The 21,969-nt window shown below is 39.8% G+C and overlaps 1 protein-coding gene across 1 annotated transcript in view; it reads right to left on the reverse strand.

The window, feature by feature from the left end:
• LOC117400043 (myosin light chain kinase 3-like) overlaps positions 1-21,748 on the reverse strand; it is a 77,646-nt gene extending 55,898 nt beyond the window's left edge. Inside the window, exon 1 of the mRNA XM_059022622.1 lies at positions 21,452-21,748. Within this exon, the coding sequence (XP_058878605.1) occupies positions 21,452-21,589 (138 nt within the window). The 5' untranslated portion in view covers positions 21,590-21,748. The remainder of the gene's footprint in view (positions 1-21,451) is intronic.
• Between the last annotated feature and the right edge of the window lie 221 nt (positions 21,749-21,969).

The raw sequence follows: 21,969 nt of genomic DNA on the forward strand, positions 1-21,969 counted from the left end.
TTTTTGTTGGTTATTTCTTCCAGGTCATCCACACAAGCCGTCGTGTGACAGTAGGGTATAACTTTATGGACTTTGATAGCTTTTAACTTTCATTTGTAACATTTCAATATACTGTGTTAATAGTTCATAATAAATATTATGACTGGTTACAAAAGTCAGAAAACTCTTTACAAAAAACTTTCTCTAAAAATATTAAACTTGAACAAAAGCCAGGAAAACTCCTTACAGAAAAATTACAATTAGATTAACTTCAATGGTGCAGCTTGAAGCCACAAAAAACAGGAAATGCCATACCACCCATAACTCAACTGCATCCAGGCTTTTAACAAATATACTGAGATGGTTTATGAATGATAAAGGGAGCAGTGAAAATGGCAGAGGTAAGAATTAAAACCTTAGCAATAACACCTTTTAACAAGGAAATGTTCCACTAAGCAATGATAAGAGGAGCAGTAAAAATATGTTTTAAATCTTTAGCAACACAGTGAAAAGTTCAACTAAGCAATAATGACATGATAACCCATGACAGATGTAAATAACACATTACAGGTATTGGTGTATGTGGCAATGTGCCCTGCCCTTGTGTGCGTTTATATGTTGTATGTTGTGTGTAAATGTTGGTGTGTTGTAGTTGGTACACGGGATATAAATGGGTGTGTGCAGCACGAGTATTTAGATTGTATAATTATATTTAGGCACGGGATTGCATCACTTCACGTGCATTTAAAGTATGTAATAATATGTGAGCACGGGGTTGCACGTAATGAATTCACGTGCTGGGATTCAAGTGAATAATTAATTAGTAATTGAATCCCAGCACAACAGTATATATAGAGACACGTAGCACTCACTCGGGGTTGGGTGTTCAGGGCGAAAGAACAGGAGAGAGAGGAGATAATAATAATAATAATAATAATAATAATAATAATAATAATAATAATAATAATAATAATAATAATAATGTGTTTCTCACCGTGTCTGTCCGTTTTGTTTGTCTCTTTATTTTGGCTACCAGTGCCGTGCCCTGTGTTTTTGTATGTTTACAACCTTTTTATTTTCTGTCTGTTAATTATTAAATGCTGAGCGCATTGTGAACGTGCAAAGATGCCTTAAACTGCAAATGTGAACGGGGTTGCAGATCTAAATATGCAGCGGCCCTGGGTCAGCACTGTAGTGTGAACGGGGTCTTAGTTATGTAAACACTGTACTAAAAACAATTAGAATACAGTTTTGTCTTTAGTCGTAAATAAGTTACTAGTTACTACTTCTTTATATGTGGGGATACTACAGCTGGAAGTCTCAGCTCTAACCGAGGAAGGCAGCACCTGTCTTGAAAACTGAAAGGGCGTCTGCTAAGAAATAAATAATAATAATAATAATAATAATAATAATAATAATAATGAAAGAAAGTGGGCAGCAAAGGAAGTTGTGGAAGACGCAAAGGCTGTGACAGGAGCAGAGGTGCTAGAGAGCAGAGAGACACTTGGATACCAGGGGCACTGGGCTGAAATGGCGGTTTGGCACAATTTTATTAATTATCAGCTGGACACCATTAAAGATATTTCAGATCAAGGAGGATATTTTCTTTTTCTTGTTTTCCTTTTTTTTTTTTTTTTTAAAGCAAAACAGTATAAAAACAAAGACGAATGTGACTTGGTTTAAACAAAATAACTGCCCATGCAGCAAGTACAGCTCTTTCCCTCACTATACTTGCTTACCACTAAGCTTTCCCTAGGTTCACCATAACATTCATACAATTATTCAGTTTTAGTTTTCTGACCATTCAACCGAGGCTGTCACTCTTTTCAGGAAAATGGCCCAGTAATTGTCTGACCAGGCTTTATATTCAGCCTGAATTGATTAACTGACCTCACCCCCCTTTTCCACTGAAAGTGTGGAATTACAGGAATTTACAATTAACCAATTATCAAATTAACCTAAGCACATTATCTTCTTAACCTGTCACTTCCACAGGTTCTTAGCAGTAGGGAGGCTTTGTTCCTGGTCCCTGTTGTTTAACACTAGAACTACCGGCCGTACATATATACCTAGAAGTACTGGAGCGGTCTTTTTAACCGCTATATTAAAATGTGTATAAAACTACAGCAGCATCGAACACTACAAAACTGTTCTGTGTTATTGTTTGCTTTCCTTCAGGATTATGTTTGAGACACCATTTTTGTAGCCTGCTTGGTACACGTGAGGGACGCCTGTTACAGCACAAGACTTGGGGGTGGTGTTGGAAGGGGAGATATGATTGGTTGCATTGTTTAAAATGTTGCAAGTTTATACAAATGCTGGGCTATAAAATGGGGTGGTTTTAGCAGCTCAGAGATGACATTTGGGATGCAGCGGGAGCTTAAACACTCTGTGGAGCAGTAAAGAATTACTGTGCCCGAGATTTGTTTGTTTGACAGTTCTACTTTATACAAGTGTTTTCTGTTTACTCATCTTTTATTCTGTGCCTGAGTTTGACTGTTGGCTTTTCAACGGTCATTTCTGTCTCCAGTCTTGCAATAGCTGGTTTGCTACACTACTATTCCGTAATTTTATTTTTCAATATAATCATGCACAACAGGGCTCAATTAAAAAGGGGGTGTATTAACATGTTCAAAAGCTCAGAGGATGGATACAACTATTCAAAATGTGGATTGTTCAACTGTTCAAAAGATGGAATGCATTCCTTAAAAATGTGGAGTATTCTAATGTTCAAAAGATGGAAACTGTTCAAAATGTAGAATGTTAAAAAAAAAAACCTTGTGGAGTCTAGTTTGGGCAATCAACACAGACATGTCACTTCTTTACATGTGCAGTGCACTTGCCCCCTCAAAACCCTATCCATCAGTCACTGGAACGTTGCCAGAGCCCAATGCAATCCAAAAGGCATCCGGTTAATATGAAACAGCCTTTACGTTGTAGCAAATGTCATTTTCTCCCTGGATTCCTGTGAAAGGGGAATCTGCCAATATCATTTTGCTAATCCGAGGTATTGGGTAAGTGTCAAATTTAGATATGGCATTTACTTGTCTAAAATGGACACAAAATCACGTAGTACCATCCGGTTTGGGAACTATTGGGCTGCATCATTCACTCCAGGTCCCCTGAATCACACAAAGCTCCAGCATATTTCTTACCTCTCATCCTTCATGTGTTCCGGGATTCGTAATGGAACCTCACCCCAGGTTCCATTACCACCTTGTGCTCAATGAGGTGTGTATGCCCTGACACTTCAGTAAACATATCCCGAAACTTCAATAAACATATCCCGAAATTACTTAACCAGCTTTCTCAATTAACCCCAATGATAGGCACCTCCTGTTCCCCACAAATACTGGTGACCTGATGGCCCAAATCTTGCTCAACACCTACAGAACACCTCCCAGTCAGTCTACGGTTTCATGAGATTCATATGATACATTTTGGACTTATTGCGCTTTTCTTGATGAAGAACCTCATAATCTATCTCCCCCACCCTCTGCAAGATATCAAACGGCCATTGTCTTTTAACCATTAGCTTACTCTCCAATGTCAAAAGTAATAATAAATGATTCTCTCGCAGACGTGCATTTTTATTATATGCTCCCTCCTGTCTTTGCAGAGCAGTTTTCAAACCTTCTTGGGTAAATACATCATCAAACGTGAAAACTTCCCTGATTAATCTGGGCTCAACCTGAACCACCACCCAATCCTGATCCACCACCACTGCTAAGGGTAACCTGGGCCCCACAGCTACCTTCATGACACATGATCCCCCTGGATGGTAATAGAGACACCGACTGTGGGGTAAGTCTCTGTATCACCATAAATACACTGCAAAGCTTGCACCTTTTAATAGTCCATCAAATGCAGGAATTAGTTCTTTGTGAACTTGTTCCGCTCCTGTATCAACCAGGCCCGGCACCACCTGTCCACAAATTCAGACCGACACTAGAAATAATGCTCAGGACCTGGACTCCCCTGTTGTGAAACCCCAGGCTGTCCATTCTGAGGAGGTATGCAATTGTAACTCAGCTCCTGCCATAAGAGGCAAAAAGCTCGACCCCAGGGATTCTGTGCCCACCCCACCCTTGGTTGGACCTTTTTAGGTACAGAATTTTGCGGGCATAGGAGCCATGACTCTCACCTCTTTTCCCCCAGATTGTCCCTTCGCACCCTGAGAGTGCTCTTTGGCCCTTACCTGTGTCCTTGGGTGGGTGGTGCAAGAGTCCTTGTGCTTGGTATCCCCCAATTTAACAGTGACGTGGTAGCTTTCGACCAAGGTGACAAATCAGCGGACGTGGGCCGGCTCCGGGTCACCCATTGATGCAACCCTCCTGGGAGTCCTCAGATGTAGCGACCCATGACCAGGATTTCAACTACTGGGCTATTTCTGCAATGTCCAAGCCAGCTCTCACCAGGGTTTCCTTCTTCAGGACACGGTAATATTGAGCTGCATTAACAGACATATCCATGTACGCCGGCTGAGCCCCTCCGAAGTATAACGGGGACAGTATTCCTACCCATTGCTGTGCTGGTCATCCCTTGCTCCTCCGTCCTCTCGAACACCAGGCGATAAGTATCCACATCATCTGCCTCTGTCATTTTTTGCAATACATGTCTGTCTCTCACTGGATGGGATGGGCTCATTGGTCTTACTCCTGCTTGCCGTGCTTGACCCTGTAGCATTTGGATCTGCACTTCCATACCGGCTAGCTGTGCAGCCATGGCTTCACTATGCCGTGCCTCCATTGCTGCCATGGCTTGATGCTGGACATCTGTAGCCCTTTTCTGCACCTCCACCGCCTCCAGCAATGCCTGAAGCAACAGACTCTCCATCCCTACCCCCACTTTCTCCTGAGATCTCTATTCAATTGTTGGGTCCAACTCTGGATGCCCCACATTAGGTGCCAAATGTGACAGGAGCAGAGGTGGATATTTAATTTTTTCCTTTTTTTTCTTTCTTTACAACAATGGAAGTAATTTACAGATGGAAAAAACTGAAAAAAATATGAATGTGGCTTGTTTTAAACAAAATAACCGCCCCACACAGCAAGTAGAGCTCTTTCCCTCACTATACTTGTTTACCTCTGCTAAGCATTCCCTAAGTTGGCTTTGTTGCTGGTCCCTTTTGCTTAACCTGCAATTACCACTGCCTGCCTTACTGTTACACAGAAACTATTATTTTGTCAACATAAGTGTGTACACTTCACGTGAAATATTTAATGCATATAAACTAACACCTGTCTGTCAACTTTAAGCTATTGTACGAATTTGGCCAGTTTCCCTGCTCAATTAGTTGCCTAGTAATGCGTCTCCTGTTATGCGTTCCAGCTGCACACATCCATGCAAGAATCAGCGACAGGGTCCTCCTTGTCATAGTTGTTCTAATAACATTTCCATACATGTTATAGTTCTTGGGTAAAATTAGGTATACTGTATAATTCATAAGTATACACAGTTGATAGCCAGGTAAAGTACGTGTTATAGCAAAAGTCTGAATATATCCGAAATCATTGCCAAATATTACTGCTGCTTTGTGGAATACTGATTTTTCTTGATGTTTTGTAACTGCTGAACCCCTGATTTTTAAAGTACTTGTACTTGTACCTATCAAGTTTTTCTGCATTTTCTCCTATTTTTTCTACCAAAAAGTACACAGTATTTGCAGTAGGCAGAATTCTTTCCTTATAATACTCTCACTGAAAAATATATAAATAAATAAAGATACACAATTAGATAATACTAATAAAATATTGTACAGCTAGCCTAAACTCATATGTAAGTATTTATTTGTATCATTATAGACATATTGTCAATCTTCATGTTTTAATAGTTTCACAATCGATTGATGCCTCCCGACAGGTGGTGACACTGTGTTCACTAACTCCCGTTCCTTACCAAGATGGTGCGGACCTTAAGCAAGTGTACAATTGAGGTGGCCATCTTGGTAGGGGAAAACCGCACATGTGCTACAGACGCCATTTCCTTGAGTCATTTTTAGATTAACTGCACATGTTCCTTAGGGATAGGTGCAGGACTGATTCAAGGGGTGGAGTCTGGCATATATAGGGGAAGTGTGCATGTTTGGGAGTTGGTCATGCTGGAGGATGCCAGGAGAGAGGAGAGGTGAGGAGAGGAGCCGAGCCGAGCCGAGCCGAGCCACATTATACAATGCGATATACAAATTGCGTGCTGTGAACAGTATTTGCAGGATTGATACACGGAACTACCCAAGTGAACTTGTGGTTGGATTACCTGGCTATTAGCTCCTGCATTTCCTTGGATCCCTTGCAAGTGCCATTGCTGGTACTTGGACTAAATCATTCACTGGCTGTTAATGTCAGTACCCGGTGTTACAAATGTGTTTTGTTTGCCTTGTTTATTTTGCCTTGTTTATTTTGCCCCACCCCTATAAATACCCCTGCTTACAAAACCTGGATGGTACAAATAAATGTTGGTTTTGAACTGCAACTTTGACTGTCCAGTTTGTGTACGTTATCCTCCACTCGTAAAAGTGCAATCTCCCACAAAGTCCAATAAATACCTTATATTGCGTCTGTTCAAATCTAGAGAAAAAGCTTAATAATTTGTATTAATTCCAAAGTAGGTTTCAAATAAAAAAACAAAAAAAACATGTAAGGTAAATGGCAAACTAGAACTAGGTTAGCAAAAATAAAAAATAAACAAACATTTTTGCCCAGGAAAGTTTGTCCTGGAATGCTTAAACAGTAGGCCTCAGATTTCCGTGTTTTAATTTTTTTTTTTTAAATAGCCCAACATGTTTTTTTTTTTTTTTTAGTAACTTTACTAGATTTATGCATTTAAATTAAGAAAACAGTACCACGTATTTGCAAATTTACAAAAAACTTAAATACTGTAATACCTTAACGGCACGAAGAAGTTTAAAATATTAGCCTGTGCCTTACCAGAGGCTCTTTTGGAAAACCTTCCTGGGTTTTTTTGTAACCAATTTTCCATAGCTAGCCAATCAGAAGTGATAGGGGTGGGACATAAACACTCCCTAGGTCAGCTATCTTGGAAACAAGAGATGACAAGTAAAACAAAGCACCAGTGTAATGTAGTTTTTAGGAACGCATCACATTCAGATTATTACTTTATTTAAAATAAATAAATAAAAACATCTTGAATGTCAAAAGTGTGCATTCACGTGAACTGGTCTGAATCCATGCCTGCTTTTTATCTCCTTCAAACAAATTGCCATGCACTAATACCTCTAGTACAACTGGCTGAAGGCACAGAGGGATAATATAGCGTGTATTTAAAAAGCCTTTATCTAAAAATGGCTAAACAAGGGTGCACTTTGTAACATTCATGTTCTAATATAGGTTTGTTACGTGAATTACTTTTTTCCTTTCCAGTTGTATTTGTTACTTTCAAGCAACAGTAATTTGAAATGTATTATTACATGCTGTGTATGATTTTCTGTGACTCGTCATTTGTTTAGTGATTATATTTTTTAATTATATTTTTTTTCCTTACATGTTGAGGCACAGAGAAAATGTCAGAGAAATTTATTTCTTAGCAGACACCTTTATCCAGGGAAACTTACAATTGTTACAAAATATCACATTATTTTTTACATACAATTAAAACAGCATTCAAACAATCCCAGACTTAGTTAAAGTGATAATAATTTCACACTACAATTATTACTTGTTTATTCATACTACCTGTATGTTAAAACAGGAAGTGGGCGAAACGTCTTGAAAACTATACCACACGATTACTTCGTCTCTACAGTCTACATATTAAAAAGAATTATCATTATATGATTTTTCATATTTATCCATTAAAATGCTTCAGGATCAAGACAAAGGTGCCCGGACAGGCCACTAAAAACTCATATAATGATAATTATTTTTTAAATACATGACGGTAAAAGTTTGAATCTGCTATATCTTAAGCAAGGTGGTAAATGTCCGGAATTATGAAGAAATAGATTGCTTTTTGGACATTTACTGATTTATCTTATGATTTACTGAAGCTGATTGGTAAAGGCACTTGATTATTCTTGAGAATTACCGGCAAATGTCCGAAGTAAAGTTTTATCATGTTTATTTTGGACATTTACAGCATTATTTGGTAAATGACGACATTTACCAGTAAATCTTGAGATTAGCCAATATTCTAACTTTTACCGTAACAGAGTAATGATGTGGTAAAGTTTTCCAGATGTTTCACATTGTTTTAGTTCTCTGTCCGGGAAGTTTTGTCTTGGTCTGGCTTTCAAGCACTCCCATTAAAACATATATGCTGCTACAGCTGAATTGCTTTTAGTTGAAGGGATTATTAATAACTATAAAAGTATATTTGGAAGTCAAGGAACAAAACACAGCCAATCATAGAGATACATAATTTAGAAATCAATATGGCAGAACATAGAGTGATAGACTGCCTGTGGATACTTATTTACCCACTCTAGAAATAAAACTCCAGTCAACTATGAACATGGAAAGCATGGAAGGAATTGGGGCAACAGATATGGTATTCAGTCCTCAGACCGTCACTAATGTTCTGTATCTCTAGATGTGCTATGTAATACAAACACACTTTTGCTTTTTGTGTGTGTGTGTGTATAACCTAAATTAATATTTATACATTGGATGGCGTGTGTATTTGTAATATGGGAATGTAACAGGATTATAATATGTAACCCTAAGTCATGCATCCAACTACATGCAACCCTTCCTGTTACACTAAGTTTAAACATTTTTTGTTCTGGTGCATACAGGCTTACCCACTAGTGCATGGATATATGAAATAAAAAAAAAACTATGCAGCTGCATAAAAAAAGGCAGGTTCACTGCTTAGAAAGTGTCTCCTGGAAGTAAAACTTTGTGCCAGAAGTTATATTTTATTCCAGAAATTATGTTTTTTGGAGGGGGATAAAGGGTAAAAGGGTAAAATTTCCTCTGCCTAATTTTTGCTCAATGCCTTCTATGTAACCAAAGAATGGCTGACATCTGCCATTGTATAACAATGGGGCTAATACCTCTTTTTTTAAAAGCTGACCTCTCCTGGTCCATAACGCTCCATTGAGAAGGTGCTAAAAAGCGTCTTACCCCTTCATGGATTGCACAGATTATATAATTAACATGGGAACTCCACAAATGCGTTCACAAAACGCTATTAAGAAAACGTGTTAATAGCATTACTTCAAGGACGCAGACTGACCTTTGTGGGTTAGATCATTTGCTGAAGAAGGATATTAGCACTAATATTAAGTCAGAAATGGTACTAACGTCAACAAAAACAGTTTGTGAATCGGGCCCTTAGTTTATTTCTAGTTTGGTATCTTTAGGGTTGTGTTTCCCCTTTCAGAGAAAAAACTGTGCTAATGATGAACTAGAGTAAACAGCTTTGAGAATGTAGCCCTGTGTGCTGTTGAACACAGTGTAATAATAATACAGTAAAACCTGTATTTACAGCACTTAACCAGCAGGAGTTGCTGATTTAGCGATAAGGTACACTACTATCTCCAGTTGATTTTCTTCCCTAACCTGGCATAAGCGCAAAGGCCAATGCATCCCTCCCAGTGGGCACATGTATTATGTCAGAAACAAGTGGGATAATTGTCATACCTGTCATGTGTCTTCAGTAACTTTATAACTGTGCCGTAAACAGACTGCTCTTAAATAAATGTGCTGACAGCTAATAAAAATAGACTACTGAACATAGTTATCTAACAGAACAGCTGTGATTAAGTTTCATACAGTACCATTTCATTAATATTAAGCGTTATTTATAATGCAGTACACTGATATATTTTCTGGAAAACACAATGAATTTAAAGGTATTGGAGGCACTACTTTCAAACCCCCTCCCCACGCAGCCACAAACACACAACTACACACAGCTCGAAAACAAAACCAATCAAAGAAAAATAAAAAGGGCACCATGACTATTGACAGAAACTGTAGTGGAATTAACAACATACCACCATTTTACCAGAAAGTCTACCCTTCTTCTTTTTCCTCATCCCCATCCCTTCACTAGTAACTGTACTAACCCAACCCATTTACCAGTTTCTCTTCTTTACTTTTCATTTAATTTGGCATTTATTATTTTCCTCCGCCATGTTTCACTCATTAAAATACTTACAGTTTTACCTTAAAAGTACAACCACAAAACAATTTAAATCAATATACTGATGAAGGCATTAGCTGAAACATACATACAGGATAGGTTTTTCTCATTGCTAATTTTAAAATGTACTATAGTTCCTTCTTTGTAGCCAACACCTGCATTTCCGTCAGGTACGGATATAAAATATGCGCTCTGTTCATTAAAAGTACTAATTAAATATCTTGCTGGTTACAAATACAGTACAGTACTGGGGAGGCAAATGGTATGTACCATGGCAACATGCCTTACAAAACATAGACAAATAGCAGCATATAGGAATGGCTGAGATAATGCCCAGTAATCCATGTTACCACTTCTACTACAGAAAGAAAGCAGTCTTATTGGTATGGTGTCCATTTGTCAATCCCAGCTAACTGTACGATGTATCCACTTTATTAGGAAAGGGTATGCAGTAGTTCAACTAGCCAGGCACCCGCTATCATACCCCTTTCAAAATATATCTCTGCATTGACCACCTAAATGGCAGTTAACTGCTCTGGGCTATATAAACAGCACAACTGAAAGTCTGACATGTTTCGTGCTTTAGGTTCTTTGCATACCACTGCCTCATAGCTCTTTTTCATTCATGAAATTTTTAATGTGTTGAAATGAAAGATTGGGGTGGTGATGTTTAGTCAAGTATGCAAGAAAGGTTATGCGTAAACCGACAAGTCAGATGAAATGACGTGCGAGCTCAGTGGGGCAACCATAGCTCTGTACCATTATTGCATGCCCTGCAATGTTTCCATTGTGACATAACAATTCAGACAAATGCTAAGAGAAAAGGTCACTGACTGGATAGTGGACTACCTGAACAGAGTCCCTTTTAACTAGTTCCAGGGGTGATCAATTGTTAATGAAACTGTACATATGCCGTACACATTGAAAAAAAACATGGACTGCTATTGAAATGAAAACAAAAAAATCTTACTGAATCAGCTATAGCTTAAATCTGTGGTCCGCGGACCACTGGTGGTCCACCGGCTCCCTTCAGGTGGTCTGGAAAGATTACATAATTACGGAAAGGAAGCGGCAGCATAGTTTATAGATCCCATTGCAAACCCAACATTTGAGACATTAAAAACTCAGCTACAGAAGCAGGAAGAAAATGCATACATGGAGAATATCTCCAAGTTAAAAAAGGTCTAAACTCTCTGTCATATATAGTTTCTTTGTATTCTTTACTTGCGATTTTCTTTTGTATTGCACTCATGTGCACTCAACACTCAGCTTCGCTTTGTGCCTCCCACCCAACTACAGCCGTATGTTAATGCAACACAATGCACAAGCCCTGCCGTGTGTTATCCCGCTTATAAAAAGGATACAAAAAAAATAAAAGTTTTTATTTTTCTAAAAAAAAAAAATTATTATATATCCTTCCGCTTTGGAGACAAAATAGTCCTCAAAAAAGGTTGTATCTGTTGTAAACATTAAACTGGAGGTTTTCAATGTTTCCATTTATTGTAATTAATTCAAATGAATGAAGCCTCCATGCTGGTCTCAATCGCTCCATAAACAGAGCTGACATAACCCGCAATGTTAGACTTGTTAGTGACTAATCATTTATAAATACCATGTATTTTTGTTGATAATGAAAAGATACAGAAAAGGAGGCAAAGAAAAGGGTCACTATCCACACATTACTACCACTGACCTGGAGAAGCTAATACAAAAATACATTACTGGTATTTTTAAATGCTTGGTCACTAACAGGCTATCTTTGTTGTTTATGTCAGCACTGTTTATGGAGCGACTGAGACCAGCGTGGAGGCTAACATAATAAAATTGAGTACTCTTGACCAGCCAAATTACGCACTGAAACATAGAATTATCATAAACTGAGGTTTTGCTTCTTGTAATTCTAGCCGCTTCAACTTGTCTACTGTCATGCCTCTGAAAAGATCAAATGTGACGAAAGGAATGTCACTCATTTTTAAACAACAATGTGTATATTTATTGCAGATTTAATATGCTATGTATTGATCATTAATTCATTGAACTGTGTTGCGGCAAAAAAAAACCTCAACAGCCAATCAGCATGCAGCATCCAAACATTCCATTTTATAAATAAAGATTATAGCTGGAGTTTCGTAGCTCCGACTGTGCTGGGACCTCATGGGTGTAACTTCACAGATTATGAATTCACACAAATCCATTTCTGCTGTAATTATCAATTTAAAAATAAAATAATCTGCTTTTTTCCCCTCTCTGTAAATTCATGTTAATGAAAAGTAAACTAGAACCATTCTTTAAAACTTAAGTTTTAAAATAACTTTGCTCACAGAAACAAACACACCCATCACATTAAAACAAAGAAAGGCAACTCTAGGGTTATTCTTAATATTTTTTACGTGCATATTTTTCAGTCAGCTATACTGTTTATTGTGTGGTTCGCTGAGATTCAAAAAAAAAAAAAATCAGGTGGTCCACGAACATGAAAACTTTATACGAAAGACTCTCATCAGAGCAGTGTGACGCAGCTGCTGCTCCGCCCCCGAGAGCAATATAGGAGTTGCGCACACTGACAACGATGTCATTTTCCTTTGAGAACTGCGACCATGAATGCTGCAACCCTGAAGTTAATGGTTAATATTCCTATTTCAGGGAACCAGGGTTATGATAATAACCTAACGTTCCCTTTCAAGTAGGGAGTATTAACCATTACAAAATGGGTGAGTATACCCAAGCTGTCGCAAGGACATGGTTGTATACCACTGAGCTACAAAGCTAAGCCGAAACCGCCTTGTTAATCAGTATCCCAGCAAACCTAGGATGAACTAACTGTGAACGAGTTGTAGTGTGGTGCTACTGTACACCGGTGTTTTCTTCCCGACGGACAGAATTGGACTCGCTGCGTATTCAGGTGGGTAACTTTATTTATAATATTTACACAGGATTATACTTAAACAAAAACGTACTACGCCCTGTACGGGCCACTAACTAACTCACTTCTTCTCCCCTCGCTATGCTATTTCACGATGACCAAGCAGCTACAGGCTCTGTCTGTAGACCGTCTGGATTCTGCAACACAGGCAAGCAGTGAATGCGTGGAGTAAGCCTGGAACACAGGTAAGCAGGGTAGGGGCTCCCTCTGGTGGAGTGAGCCGGTAACACAGGTAAGTAGAGTATGGGCTCCCTCTGGTGGAGTGAGCCGGGAACACAGGTAAGAGTGCGGTCTCCCTCTGGTGGAGTGAGCTGGGTACACAGGTATGCAGAGTGCAGGCTCCCTCTGGTGGAGTTATTATTATTATTTGTTTATTTAGCAGACACCTTTATCCAAGGCGACTTACAGAGACTAGGGTGTGTGAACTGTGCATCAGCTGCAGAGTCACTTACAACTACGTCTCACCCGAAAGACGGAGCACAAGGAAGTTAAGTGACTTGCTCAGGGTTACACAATGAGTCAGTGGCTGAGGTGGGATTTGAACCGGGGACCTCCTGGTTACAAGCCCATTTCTTTAACCACTGGACCACACAGCCTCCTTCACAGGTAAGTAGTGTACGGGCTCCCTCTGTGGGAGTGAGCCGGGAACACAGGAGGCAGAGTGCGGGCTCCATCTAGTGGAGTGATCCAGGAACACAGGTAAGCAGAATGCGGGCTCCCTCTGGTGGTAATCACCTGGAACACAGACAAACAGACAACAACAGCTCCCCCTGTTGGAGTGAGTCAGGAGCACAAACGTGTGGGAGCAGGAGAGTGTGGGAAGGCTCCCACCGCTGACGTATTCCAGAACGTCCACGGATTGAGGCTGTCTTCTCTACCAGAATGGCGGGGTACTGGCGCCCCCGCAGGAACCGCTGGGTTTGGACGAACCGGTCCCAGGCAGTAAATAAACAATTTATACAACCACAGTCCTGTATCTGAGTTTCTTGTTCTTTGAGCATCTCCCACAATGTGTTGCAGTTGGCTGCTCTTGCAGCTAATAAACATAAACAGTGCCCTAACCAGTCCCGGGTCTGTTTCTCTTCATTTACAAACACTTATAGTAATCCAGCGCAGACTGTCGTGTCTGCACACAACAAGCACCCTATTATACAGAGTGCGACGCCTAATAATGGTGGGGTAGCAAACAGTAATAAATGCAGCAGGAAAACAAATCAACAGAATAAACTGAAACAAAAAGGTTGCCTCAACAAGAGGTAAATGCGCTAGACTACACTTTCTATTAATGACTATGACTGGAAAGTCACATACTTACTATTCCTTTGCACAGAGTAACGAAAGACAGAATAAATCCCAAAGGCTTGCGCAGGCAGGACAATCCGACGGTGTTCCCCACGATCACAACAACCCTGATTGTTCTGCCTGGCGTCCTGTTAAACAGTGTGACCCCGCCTTTCCAATCCACGCTGAGCCTTCTGGAGCATGTAGTTTCTCTTCCAGTGACATTATTCCTTAAATGATTCGCTGCTATTACCGTCACATAACCTAATGTGTTTTTGTGAGGGTGGACTGGGAAGCCACCCTCAGCACTCTAGTGCCGAACCCAGGGTTCTGCGGATCTACAACATTCAGTCGGTAGAACCTAGTAAGACTATGGTGGGAAGCCCACAGTGCTAAAATGCATATGTCCTGGACAGATGTACCCTGGAACAAAGCCCATGAAGTCATCTGACCCCTGGTGGAATGACCGGTGAGCTTCTCTAGCAGAGGAAAATTGGCCAGTTCATAAGCAGTCTTAATTGTGCTTCTCAACCACTTCGACAGATGCTGCTTAGACAGAGCCTGTCCCTGTGACTTAGCCCCGTAGCAGACAAAAAATTGTTCTGACTGCGTCCAGCTTTTAGTCCTGTCAACATAATGCGCTAACGCCCGCACTGCGTATGGAGGCACTCCCTGTCAGATTGGAAAGGAGGATGGAAAGCCTCTAGTTAACCGTTGGGTACCTTTCAAAAATTGTCCCACCAGGAAATGAGCTCCTGGGGAGACTGAATCGATTTTTACGTGGCACACCGAGATGGCCGCCAAAAGTAGAAGGAGATTTCCCTTCATCAAAAAGGTCCTGTAAAAATTGCAGTATAACTGCCATAGGGCAGGTCGTGGGTTCAAAACCACGAGACAAGCACCATGCCTGGAACACGCCCACTTGTATCCATATTGTGAATGGGTACAGGCTTCCCTGACATTTTATAGGGTGTCAGTCGCCCTGTTCGATAAGCCCAGCTGGGTGAAATGCAGCTGTTCAGGGGCCAGCCCTAGAGCTGCAGGCTCGATGGTTTGTGGTGCCACAAAGTGCCCTGTTCCTGGCTGAGCAGGTCGCTGTGCATCAGCAGATCCCATGGTTGGCCACTCAGGAGCTGCATCAGAGAAGAGAACCATACTCTCCTGGGCCAGAATGGGGCTACCCTGGCCCGGACCTTCTCCAGGCATAGCAGGAGCAGCACAAGCGGTGGAAATGCATAGAGTAGATGTGCTGGCCACAGGTGTGCCAGTGCATCTACCCCTAGAGGTCCCCCTTCTCCTTTTATGGAGAACCACAGGAGACAGTGTGCTGACTCCTGCTCTTCCGAACCTCTCCCAAATGTGGCTCACGACCTCAGGAGGGTCTCCACACTGCACCGCTGGGAACACCCCTCGAGAGGAGGTCCGCAGCCCAATTGGTCACTCCAGGCAGATGGACTGCCTGAACAGGAGGTTCTCTTCTGCCCATAGCAGAAGCTTGTAGGCCACACGGTGAAGACTGGGTGATCTCAAACCATGCTGGTGGTTGATGTAGGTCACCACAGACATGTGTTCCGTACGGATGAGCATGTGTCTCCCCCAAAACTGCTCCATAAAATTTTACAAGGGCAGATACACTGCCTGCAGCTCTAAAACATTGATGTGACGACCCTTCCATGGGGGCTGCCACACACCCTGTACGCCTCGGCCATTCCACACTCCGCCCCAACCCGAGTTGGACGCCTACGATGTGATGACCTCTCTCCTGGTGATACTGCCCAGCACTACGCCTAGGCTGTCTCCACCAAGAGACACTGTCAGCAAGAGGTTGCGATTCCACATGGGCTGACAAGCCGTGTGGTTGAACCAAGCCTGCAGGGGGCACATATGGTGAAGGGGGCACAAAAATCACACAAAGTGCGATCAACCAGGGCCTCTTGAGCATGCTCAAGACCTAGACAGACAATGCATTTATCATGTCTATCCTCTGAAGGCAATTTGGCCTTGCAAGAAACACATTCATGAAAACCAGGCATGGCACAGCAGGGCGCTGTACTATGTAGCAGTGCACACAGTAGTAACAGTAAACAGTTTCAATACACACAGTAGTGTGCACAGTAGACAATAGAGACAGTGTCAGTGCAGACAGCAGACAGTGTCAATGCGCCCAGTATATAGATATAGACAGTTGTAATCAAAAGTTTGCATACCCCAATGGAAATTTATAATTTCTAGAAATTTCTTTAAAACAAATAATTTTAGGAAAAGTTTTTTGTAGCATGAGGGAAAAAAAGTTACAAGAAACAGATGTCTGCAGTTGTTTATTTCAGCATTTTTTTGCAAAACTCCAAAAATGCTACTTCAAAAGTATTCATACCCTTTGATGTTATGATAGTATTGTCTACAATGTGCTAGAAATTTCAATATGATAATACAAAACCTAATTCTACAAATGTCTAGAAAATGCTGGATTGTAGGTGAACATTCTTAGAGAGTATTAAATGGTTAGGCATAGGATGATTGCTGTCATTACCAATAAGTCAATATGGAAAAAGGTAATAAGCTATTTGAAGACCTTAGGCAGAAAGTTATTTATTGTCATAAAGCTGGAGAAGGATACAAGAAGATTTCCAAGCATTTGAGTATCCCAATTTCTACTGTTTCTATTATCAAGATGTACAAGACTCATGGTACTGTCACAACGCTCCCTCGGTCTGGAACAAAGAAGGTTCTTTCTCCAAGAAGAAGTAGAAGAATTGTGAGGAAGGTTAATAACAATCTGAGGTTGACTGCCAAATATATTCAAAGTGAATTGGCTGCAAGTGGGACTGAGATTTCCATTTCAACCATAGGTCGAGTACTGCATGGTGAAGGTCTCAATGATTGCAGGCCAAGGAAAAAGCCACTCTTAGGAAAACGTCACAAGGACAATTACTTAAAGTTTGCAAAACGGCATTTGAATTATTATTTGTTTATTTAGCAGATGCCTTTATCCAAGGCGACTTACAGAGACTAGGGTGTGTGAACTATGCATCAGCTGCAGAGTCACTTACAACTACGTCTCATCCGAAAGACGGAGCACAAGGAGGTTAAGTGACTTGCTCAGGGTCACACAATGAGTTAGTGGCTGAGGTGAGATTTGAACCGGGGACCTCCTCGTTACAAGCCCTTTTCTTTAACAACTGGACCACACAGCCTCATTGACTGATGGATATGAGTTCTGGTCAAAGGTTTTGTGGAGTGATGAAAACAAAAATTGAGCTTTGGTCAAGCTGATAGTTGTTACATTTGGAGAATTGCTATTATTGCTAAAGGTACCACAACGATTTATTCGTTTTCATTTTCCTTGTTAGGGTATGAATACTTTTGAATGAGCATTTTTGCAAAAAAAAATTGCTGAAATAAATAATCTATTTCTTGTAACTTTTTTTCCTCATCCACAAAAGCAAAACTTTTGCTACAAAAGATTTCTCCTATAATTATTTGTTTGAGAAATTTTGTAGAAATTATACATTTCCATTGGGGTATGTAAACTTTTGACTACAACTGTATATAGTGTTAGTGTCACAGCATACAATAGACAGTGTCAGTCCACACAACAGACAGTGTCGTTTCAAAGGGCACAATAGACAATGTCAGTGCCACTTGGTACCGGTACTCAGGGCACTTGGTACCGACACTCGGTACCAGGACGGTGCACTCGGGAGCGGGAGCGACATAATTCAAAAAGGTTATGCTAACTCTCCTGGTCATAGATCATTTTCACAATGAATTTGGGAGGGGAAGTACTGTGCCAATTTACTTTTGTAATGCAACAAAAATGCTATTTACTGCTGGTGACCAGGAATTAGAACATACTTTTTGGGGCTTTGGTTTCTTTACTGGTTTCCATGCTGGTATATACAAAACCCAGCACAGACTTCTGTTAAACTATACTGTAAATTAACTTCAAATGTTCTGCTTTTTCTTAAACCAACATAACCAGCAATTGAACTATAGACTTTTGTGCAACTTTTGATCCAGATTTCTATCTGAAACCAGCATGTGGATCAGGGTTTAAAGTCTCATCCAGCTGCTCTTTATATCAGCAAACAGGTAATCCAAAATACCTCAAAATACAGCATGTCATTTCTGTAGAAAAGTCTTTGGGTGGATGACTGTTTGTTATATGTACCACTACTTCCATTAATTGTAGGCCTGAGAGAAACAGAAAGGTTTGTTTGCACATGATTACAATGGATTTTTCCTTGTAGCTAAAATATACTTTGATTTATGACACCAAGCTGGTGTTAACACCACTGTGACAGCTGTGTTTTCTGTCACAATGTGTTGTGGTAATGGTAACAGTTGTGTTAAGATGACAGCTATAGAGCATAAATGCTTTCAGCACAGTTGCCACTCTTTGATGTCAATGAAAAGAAGGGAATGTTAAAGTTTTTTAAATTTCTGTTTTTATATTATGTGAAGTGATACTTGACTCCCCACTTCCATAAAATGGTCTTTTACACAGTTATTTGCAGATGGGGTGTTTAGGGTATCATATTTGTCAGTGGCAGAGTTATTCAGCTGTATCCCAGAGGTGATATGCTCTGACCATGTTCGTGCCAAAGGCATATTTGAGTTACTGCTCTTACATAAGTGTGAAATTCTCATCAAAGCAGTGGCTCTGTGAAAGCACAGTGTTGCAATATTTCTTTTAGTTCTAAAACTTTCAAAAACGTGCATATCACATTTAATACAATTAGGACCCACAACCATTTAGTATCAATTAAGATAAAAACCTATATCAGAAACAAAGACATAATTTGAAATGCAGGAAAATCTATAATATATCCTACTATAAAGATATCTTTGCCTAAAACATAGTTTAAAGCAGCATGAGCACCATACTATTTTCAACCTTCTGCAACCCAATTCACTAGTATGACAATGGACTAAATAAATAGTTATTTTCTCGAAATCACCATTAAGCAATTTGTTTCAGAAAGGAAAGCCAAATTTAGTTTAGAATTGCAATTGCTGTTTGTTTTCTTTCATACATTGAATAAACTGATAAACATTCAGTCTTAGCATCATACTGTAATTGACTGATAAACCATTTTGAATTATGTATTCTTTGGTGAGGCATTTCAGGCTATTAAATCCATATGAGATCTTTTTCACCTTATCTGGTAACAGTATCAATGTATATATTTTTTTCATTTCAATAGCAGTGTATGTTTATTGCATATGCACTTTATATTCGGAGTAGTTCTAACTACAATAAGATAGCATATGTCCTATGAGTAGTGGGGTCTGTTTTGAACCGCAGATCTTTTATAAATATATTTACGATTTCTCTCTCTCTCTCAAAGTTGTAAAATATAGGAAGTCTATGCCGCATAATATTTAATGACTGATGGACAAAAGGTTATTGTATGCATGTTTGGAGTGCTGTGTCTGAGTTTAGTGGATACTCACCCCGCCAATGCTAACCAAAGATTTAAAATCCATTTCTTACCTGTTGTTAATACTAGAAATATTATTGTCTCCCTTCAGTCCACCTACTGTGAGTCTATATAATACTAGAGTAAGTGGGGCTGGCAGAAAAGGTCACTGTTATGTTTAGTGTCACATTACAGCAGTGGTTCTGAACTCCTATCACTTTAAGAACTGTTGCAATGGTTATCGTAAACAGACAGCAAGGGTTTTAGTAGTCGGCAGTCGTCAATGAGCGAACAGACATGTTGGTCTGGGTGTTAAAAAAATGAATTACTCAATCTTGTCCTGTGAGTATATTACACACATTGTCACGTGGTTTGAATGGAGTGAGGATGGTTGGTCAGTCCAGTTCTCCAGCCGCTCAAACCAGCTCGAAGACAGGTAAAGGCAGAACAATGATTATAATCAATATTGGGGCAACCAAAATCAATTGAGGAAAAGTAAAATAGAAATTTAAATAACAGAGAAGCTGCTTACTCTTTAATAATGAGACACAGTTTAATATAGGTGTCACCAATTATAATTTACAAAAGCAAAACATAAAGCAGGTATCTGTACCTTCAGCCCCCTATATAAAATAAATAGCCTACAGTAGAAGTTGAAATTACAGTCCCCTGCTCACATTCAATAAGAAACAACCTGTCTTAGTGATGGGTTCATTCAGGAAAATAAAATGTCTGTTGTCTTAATAAAGCCTGGTTATCTAAGAATTACAAACATTCAAAAGGTAAGCTTGGCGTAAACAGAGCCACTTAACAAGTTTGGGGATCCAACAGTAAATGCCGATTTTGTCCCTGAGGAACACATGGCATATGCTTGTTATTTTTTTCTACAGCATTATCATCCCGACTGGACTCGAGCATGTTGTCCCATACTTGTTTAAAACTCTTGATCAAGGATGCATGACTCACATTACCATGGAATAAATTCACTTCAGTCTGTTATTGTTGTTAATGTTTTCCTTATTACAAGTATTATCATGCAAATACAAGAATGATAATATCAGTGTTGGTAATTCCTCCACCCAGTAGCTTACACAGTTCCTGCAGTGCTCAGTATTGACCTGTATTCTGAACCATTTAAAACATGTACTCTGCAGTAATAAAACAATATTGTTTCTCGTGGGGTGTTCTGTGTTGAGTAATTGCAGTGTTTAATTGTCCAAACACTTATGCAAACATATTCTCACAGGTAGAATCATTTATATCAAACATGAATGCACACATATAAACACTGCACATACAAACAGTACAGTCATTCATTGTATTTATGAAAAAAGAATGTCAATAGATAACATTTTCTAATAATTTAGGAGAAAAAGCTAATTGTGACACTTCAAATTGTTTTGGTTTATTTGAAGGTGCAGAATCTAATTCCTGAGGCCTACCTGGTAATCTACCCTAATAAGCCTTGTGAATTTGCAGCATTTTCTCAGTTTTTTAGAGCATGTGAATGTTAAATTACAATATGTATACATCATTAACATCAGGTATGGCCTTTTTAATGTTAGTTTTGGACTTCACAATAATATCTGAAATTGTCTGCATAGTGTGAAATAATATTATACCTCTTTATGGTATGAGAACAAAATATTTAAAGCAAACTTTCATTGACACGCATGTTTTGCTGCCATGAGAAAAGAGACATTGCAACTTTCGGTTACAAGTGAATAGAAAGGGCTACCTGTGCATATTGAGATGAAGATGTCTGCCTCTTTCTCTTGTAGGTAAGTAAATTCCAGAACCTGCGCCAAAAGAATGAAGTCACAAGGCAGAAGCTACATACTATCCAAATGTCTTTTCCTTTTAAAAAGTAGTCCATTTTCTTTTTCTTTTTGTGTGTGTTTTATTTATTTTTTGTGTTTTTTGTTTGGCTGTAATTTTTGGTTTGTTTAACTTTTGTCTCCAGTACTGCCAAGGCTAATCTCTAAGGATATGCAATCAGCTGCAGCACTGCTGATTCTGAAGGTCTGAGGCAGAGTAAGGCTTTAGCCAGTCACATGGTGAATTGCAGTCCATGCCAGGGATGGTACCTATAAGGAAAAACATGCTGTCCCCATGACACGTATGAGACAGGTGCTCAGTGTGGGGGAGAGGGTAGGAGGGGTCAGGAGTTGTAAGCAGCTATCCCACAGGAGCTTATTTGACGTATTAGTAGCACCTGGGGGAATGAGTATCTACTAACTTCAGACACAGCACTTC

Source organism: Acipenser ruthenus, chromosome 4 (genome assembly GCF_902713425.1).
Source record: "Acipenser ruthenus chromosome 4, fAciRut3.2 maternal haplotype, whole genome shotgun sequence".
Lineage (NCBI taxonomy): Eukaryota > Metazoa > Chordata > Actinopteri > Acipenseriformes > Acipenseridae > Acipenser > Acipenser ruthenus.